Source organism: Eucalyptus grandis, chromosome 4, assembly GCF_016545825.1.
Source record: "Eucalyptus grandis isolate ANBG69807.140 chromosome 4, ASM1654582v1, whole genome shotgun sequence".
NCBI classification, from domain to species: domain Eukaryota; kingdom Viridiplantae; phylum Streptophyta; class Magnoliopsida; order Myrtales; family Myrtaceae; genus Eucalyptus; species Eucalyptus grandis.
In genome coordinates, this window is record NC_052615.1 from 8,194,179 (window position 1) to 8,200,767 (window position 6,589).

Consider the following 6,589-nt stretch of genomic DNA (forward strand, 5'->3'; position numbering starts at 1 on the left):
TCAAGGACCAGCCTCCTCAAGTCGAAGCCAGAGGCTGAGGATGAAAAGAAAAAAGAGAAGAAAAAAATATATCTTTGGATGAAGATGGCTTTTGACTGGCTGGAAAATTTGGTCACCCTCCTTATCTGAAAGAAATTCACTTTAGGTCATTTTCTTCGGAAAACGAGGGCACTCCATGTACTTATTTAAAATCTTCCCAAAAATACATTCTTACTAAAAACAATAACCCTATTTTTACGTTCTTATCTCCTTTATCTGCTCTTCCATTTCCAAGCTCTGCATAATGTGCGAAGCATCGCGATAGAACCAAGCCATTTTCTCCATTCCCTTATACCCTTCACAGTACATTATCTTCCTTCATGGCTTCCAAGACAGCGATGCTCTTTTTCTCTTTCCTAGCCATCCCATGCTTTCGCAAAGTGGTCCGTGGAGAACCCCTCGTGCCCTGCTATTTCATCTTCGGAGACTCGCTGGTTGACAATGGTAACAACAATAATCTTAAGACCTCGGCCAAAGCCAATCGTGCGCCGTACGGGATTGACCTTTCCAGAACCTGGCCCTCAGGACGTTTCACCAATGGTCTAACCATGGTCGATTTCATCGGTCTCTCTCGCTTTCTCTCCACGTGCTTTGATATTCTTTATGAGCAAAGGATTCTTGTCAAGTTGAACGATCCTAATGATTTCATCTATACTAAAGCAAATTGTGCGTTGAATTTGAGATTTTAGAGATCATTAACTTCATGCACATCAAATGACGAATCAACAGGCTTAAGGCATCATGCTTTCCATGCATTTATATACTTATAACCCGACACTACTTAACCTAGATAAGCAACAGGATAATTTTGTCAATATTTCTTAGCAAACGGTAATAACTCTTAGCGATTATGATCTTTTGCTGTTATCTCAATGCCTACAGATTATCCTGAAATATGGCATGACCAACAATATGGCACATTTATGTTCATATTATTGCAGGATATTATTATCCACCCACCTTTAATCTGCGTAATATGTATAGCAGTATCTTTAGATGCTGGTGTTTGCTTAAAAAGATTGACTGTTTCTTGTTTCTCCAGCACAAGACCTAGGGTTTGCAGATCTCATTCCACCGTATGCAACTGCGTCCGGGGATGACCTCTTGAGAGGTGTGAACTATGCATCGGCTTCAGCAGGCATTCGTCAAGAGACGGGATCAAACCTGGTATAATGAACCCGTTTCTGTATCAAAGACAATAATGCCGTACATGCGTTTATCATCTCGTGCATGCCAATCAGGAAACTCGAACTCTTTACAAGAAATGATGTTTTCTTCCTTGGCAATTTACAGGGCGTTCATATCAGCTTGGACGATCAGCTGCAAAATCACCAAAACGTGACAAAAGCCATCGTTGCTTCAGTCGGAGAGGCTAAAGCAACAAAGCTGCTAAACAGCTGCTTGTACACCGTTGGAATGGGAAGCAACGACTACATCAACAACTACTTCATCAAACGAAGCCCAGCGAGTCGGAACACTCCGGAGCAGTACGCCACGCTCCTCATCAACCAGTACTCCTCTCAATTAAAGGTAACACAGAACCATGCACATGGCTTGATCCAACATTGTAACTTGGTTGTGTTTTGCGAGTTCTTTTTTTTTTTTTTGGTGATCCGGGAACCACCGCGCAGCCGGCGGCGTAAACCCGGGGCGGACTGAGCCACCACCACAAACCTAGCCGCGGGTGAGTCGCGCGAATGTGACGCCTCTGGGATTCGAACCCCTCCTCTTTGTGAGGGAGAGGGAGCCCGAAGCCAGCTACGCCACTGTGGACAGTGGTTGCGAGTCCTTTTCTTGTTCTCATGTATTTTTGAAAACCCTAAATTCTCACCTAACTTGTCATCCCTCATACTGGGGAGGTGCGGACACCTCAAGTATCAAAATTTGGCACAAGTGGACATATAAATGTCAAAACTTCCAAAAACAATTGGTACTGATATTCAATTTCGTATATGTATTAGATGCACGAAATACTAGTTCCACCATATATAGATGCAACGTACCTTCTTCTTTTTTTAATATATTTTTTTTCTTTTTTGGGATTTTTAGGCTCTACATGGTTTTGGAGCGAGAAAGTTTGCATTGTTTAAGCTAGGGCCAATTGGATGCACACCCTTTGCGATTGCATCATCTGGGAAGAACGCTTGCGTACAAGAAATGAACGATGCAGTCAAAATCTTCAACGACAGGCTCCGTCCACTCGTGGATCAGCTCAACAGTGCCTTCACCGACGCTAAGTTCATTGTTGTGAACGGCTTGGCAATGCCGACAGACTTGCCAAGCTGGATCAATGGTGCGTCGCATTTAGCTGACGATCCGCTGTTTCACTTTCGATTTTGCCTATGAGTTTAGACTAATAGACGTGTTCTTTTCCGTTGACAATTTTTTCTTTTTTATAGTGGTAGTAGCAAACACGTGCTGCCCAACGGACCCGACCGGGCTGTGCCTGCCGAACTCCAAGCCGTGTCACACTCGGAGTATACATGCATTTTTCGATGGATTCCATCCGACGGAAACCGTTCATCGTGTAGTTGCAGCAACAGCATACCGAGCTTATCTCCCGACAGAAGCTTATCCTACTGATATCTACCACCTGGTGACATCCTAAGATCAAACCTGGCAAAAAAAAACAGAGAAAGACATCCTAAGATCAAAGAAGGTTTTGATTTTCTTTCTTTTCAGAACGAGTGTTGTCCCTAGAATTTGGGTGACCCTTTGTAATTGATATTTTGCTACTGTATATAGTTAAGCTGTAAAGCCTATATGTAGGCTCATGTATTCTTCATTAGGGATGTCAAATTAAAATTACATTTTTTGTCAATACAATTCTTAACTTTGTATCAAAACCGTTCTTTTCTGAGAAAGCGTTCATCCATCAGCCGCATTGACTGCGTCATTCTGATTTCATCCTCAATTCCATAGCTATTGACTCTTCCGCTGCTAATTTTAGAGAATAGGATTGTTGTCCAAGAGAGCCAAAATCCTCTTCACGTGCCGCCATGTCTCAGAACCGAAGAGCCGCCACTGTTATGAGCTGATTTGGCGCCTTCCATTTGGTATTTAAAAACAAAAAACAAAAAAGACCCACCCACGAACCGCCGTCCTCCAATGAGTCAGACTCGGAAATCAATGTTAGGAATGGAGACCGGCGGATGATGTAGCACATGCCGCCTGGGCTACCACCTCCAGCAAACCATCAGGGCCGAGCCTTTGGGAGTTATTTCATCCTTTTTCGCTGCTCATAATCACCAAGTACCACCACCATTTGCCCTTTGAAGCTCCACCAAGTCGACCCAACTCAACCTTATCTCTATCGGAAGTTCCACGCGCCACCAGTGCTCTCCAGGCATGAGATCTACACACCGGCTATCACCCATTCGTTCCCACATGCTAACATCATTCTTGACATCAGTTTATCGATCGGCACTTATCGCGACCCAATCTCGCCACCCTTGATCCCTCACCATCACGAGGAGAGAAGAGGGGAAAATGTCGGATTTAGGGGTAATTGATAGCGAGAGTTCTCTTACGGCTTGCATTCCAAAAGACTTCATCACCTTGTCTTTCAAATCAATCCTTTCGTGAGTACCCTTCACGAGATCCCAAGCTTGTACCTTGGATGACAACCGAGTGACGCGATTCATATGCTAAATCATGGAGAGTTTCATCGTAACTCATACCCCGCTCGACGAGTTTATTTATACACCCTAGTTGTTTACGACAACCTAAAAATAAGACAGGAGTCGTCACTGGCCTCGTTTTGGGAGTCGGCTAGAAAATCCAATCGAGGAAAATCGAGGATCAGGAGTGTTCCATCGATTCCTATGCAATCAAATATTTAGATTCGGAAACTTAGGTTATGCTAATATTTCTATTAACGCCATTTCGGTACCTAAAATGTATGTTATGTTTTCCTAAGGTGTCCATGCGTTTCTTCTTACATTTTCGGAATCATCAGTCATAAACTAAGCGATCATGCATTGTTAGTCATTTTCATACTATTCTATCTCTAGAAAACAAGAAAAGAAAGCAATCAATGGAATTGAAATTATCATATAGTAAATAAACAATCAAAGAAAGTAATAAATCTACCATGCAATCCCAGAAAATATTTATTAAAAAAAATTGAAAAAGATGAGAGGAAAAGAGAAAATCTTAACTCATCGAGTTTTATACAACAAATGAAACCAAAACATATGTCGAGAAAATAAATAATACATGATAATAGTGGGAATGGACATGAACCTCCACCGCCTTCATGCTTTCTCCATCTTTAAGGTCCTAATCTAAACCACATCGAGAAACCTATAATTAGGTACATATAATGGAAAGAAACAAATATACATATCAAAATAATCAAAAACACGATATCATGTCAAGATCAATCATTTAAAGAAAGTCTAATACAAAAGTCAAATTTTTGAGCCTCGGGATCGACTTTTGTCTTTCGTGCAACGGTCCCACTAAGACACTTACCCAATTCATTTTTGTAACTTATAACAATTGTTGATCAATTGTATTCTCACATGACCAATAATGCTTATAAGGAGACTCGGACCCTGAGGTGCCATAACTTGGCAAAAATGGATATTTAAGTGTCATAACTTACGAAATGTACACTTAAGTGCCAAAATTGGAGCAAAATGGATCACTTGAGTGCCAATCCGGCCAAATTACATACGTGGCATTTTTCCAACAAACCAAATGCAAAACGACGCCATTTCGGCAGCCCTTGGCCTGGGCGAGCAAGGACCACCAACCCTCGCCAAATCTAGGCAAGGGCTCACGACCCTCGTCCCGATCTGAGGTGAGGGCTTGCGAGCCTTCACCGCCGGTTGGCCGACGTCGCTGGCCCTTGGCCAAGGCTCGACAACCCCGACCGAGCTTCCCCCTTCGTCACCGGCCCTTCCCGACAACGGCGAGGAGGTGACAGGGCCGAGAACCGAGCCCTTAGCCGCCTCCCCCAACCCCCTTTTTTTGTTTTTAATTTTTTTAATATTCAAATTATTATTTTTAAATATTTTAACTAAATTTAATTTTTATATTTTTTTACCACATCAGCCCAAAACGATGCCATTTTTTGCATTATTTGGCCATGTCAGCTTACAAAACGGCGTTGTTTTGCACTTGCTTCACTAGAAAATTGACACGTCGGCGTTTTGGCCGGACTTTGGCTAGAGTGGCACTTAAGTGATCTGTTTTTCTTCGAATGTGGCACTTAAGTGATCCGTTTTTCTTCGAATATGGTACTTAAGTGTACATTTCGTAAGTTATAGCACTTAAGTGTCATTTTGTGCTAAGTTATGACACTTGAGATGTACTTCTGCCGTGCTTATAAGTTTCCTAATTAAATGATCTATGTGATCCTAGGATTTTCTCTCGATATCATATATCAACCTTACCATTCATCTAAAAGTCACATGCATTACAAAAATTTTAACATGCATGTAGGTCTTTTGAACCTTATTTCTTAACTAATCAAACAGATGAGTGAACCATCGGCGAATCACTTATTACTGAAGTACATGTGATATTTCAAAAAAAAAAAAACACACACACACACTTCGAAAATTATCCATGAAAATTTTTAACACAAAGTGATGTCTCAATTATGAAAGTCATTCAATTGCCAAGGCTAGCCTGGGCTCTCATAATTGCATTTACAACCGTTGCAAACATTTTGAATACAATTCAAACCGTTAGTCCTAAAAAAAAAAAAAAACAATTCAAATCGTGACTTTCACGATGTCAAATCAGGACTTTAAAAAGGTTTGAAAATATTTAGTATTAAAGAATATTTAAGCTATGGAACACATTCAATTACCAAGGCTAACCCGGGGCTCGCACTAATGCACTCACAAATATCGCAAGCATTTTGAATATGGTCCAAATTACGACTTTTCCTTAAACCAAATCAAGCTTTGGAAAATAATTTTTTAGAAATTGTTTTTGGGAAACATCACAAATACTAAAGTATTTTTTGAAAGATGCAATTTTGAAAAATCCAATTGTTTAACAACAAAGATCAAAACATTTAGAACAATTTTCATGAAGATGGCATGGCCTAATTTCATGCACAAACTAACCTAAAAAGTATAACTAAATAATCATAATCATGTTTATATCAGGAAATTTCAGAACAAGTGTGTAAAGACAACAAAATTTAGTAATACCCATTGACAATCTAACTATGGAAAAATTTCCTAACACATATGACATAATAATGAACAAATTTCGTAAAGGAAGCTTTCCCAAACGAGTTAAATATGATTTTACAAAAATCAGACAACAAGCAACAGCATATCAGAAATTCGTCAAATCAGTAAGACACTCAACCAATATCACAATAATTTGTCCTATCAAAATAAATCTAAAAATCACTAAATTTTCACACAACATAGCCAACATGTTGACAAAGAAGTTTTGTTAATAGACTAAGTGCAGAATCCTAATAAAAAATGGAACAAAAATATCAAAGGTCTGTCCAAACAGGGGGTTAAAAAAGGGGTCCGAATTTGATATCATGTCCAGACTCTGATATAGTTTTGAA

General features: G+C 40.1%; 1 protein-coding gene across 1 annotated transcript; it reads left to right on the forward strand.

The window, feature by feature from the left end:
• The first annotated feature begins 377 nt into the window (after positions 1-377).
• On the forward strand, positions 378-2,647 carry LOC104442583 (GDSL esterase/lipase At1g29670). Its single transcript, XM_039310671.1, has 5 exons — positions 378-705; positions 1,082-1,206; positions 1,333-1,569; positions 2,089-2,332; positions 2,439-2,647. The coding sequence occupies exons 1-5, from the start codon at positions 378-380 to the stop codon at positions 2,645-2,647; spliced, it is 1,143 nt and encodes a 380-aa protein (XP_039166605.1).
• Positions 2,648-6,589: the final 3,942 nt, after the last annotated feature.

Coding starts and splice junctions, on each gene's coding strand:
- LOC104442583 (XM_039310671.1), top strand. CDS start 378: ATGCTCTTTTTCTCTTTCCTAGCCATCCCATGCTTTCGCAAAGTGGTC. Junction 706..1,081: donor CATCTATACTAAAGCAAATT/GTGCGTTGAATT, acceptor TTGTTTCTCCAG/CACAAGACCTAGGGTTTGCA. Junction 2,333..2,438: donor CTTGCCAAGCTGGATCAATG/GTGCGTCGCATT, acceptor TCTTTTTTATAG/TGGTAGTAGCAAACACGTGC.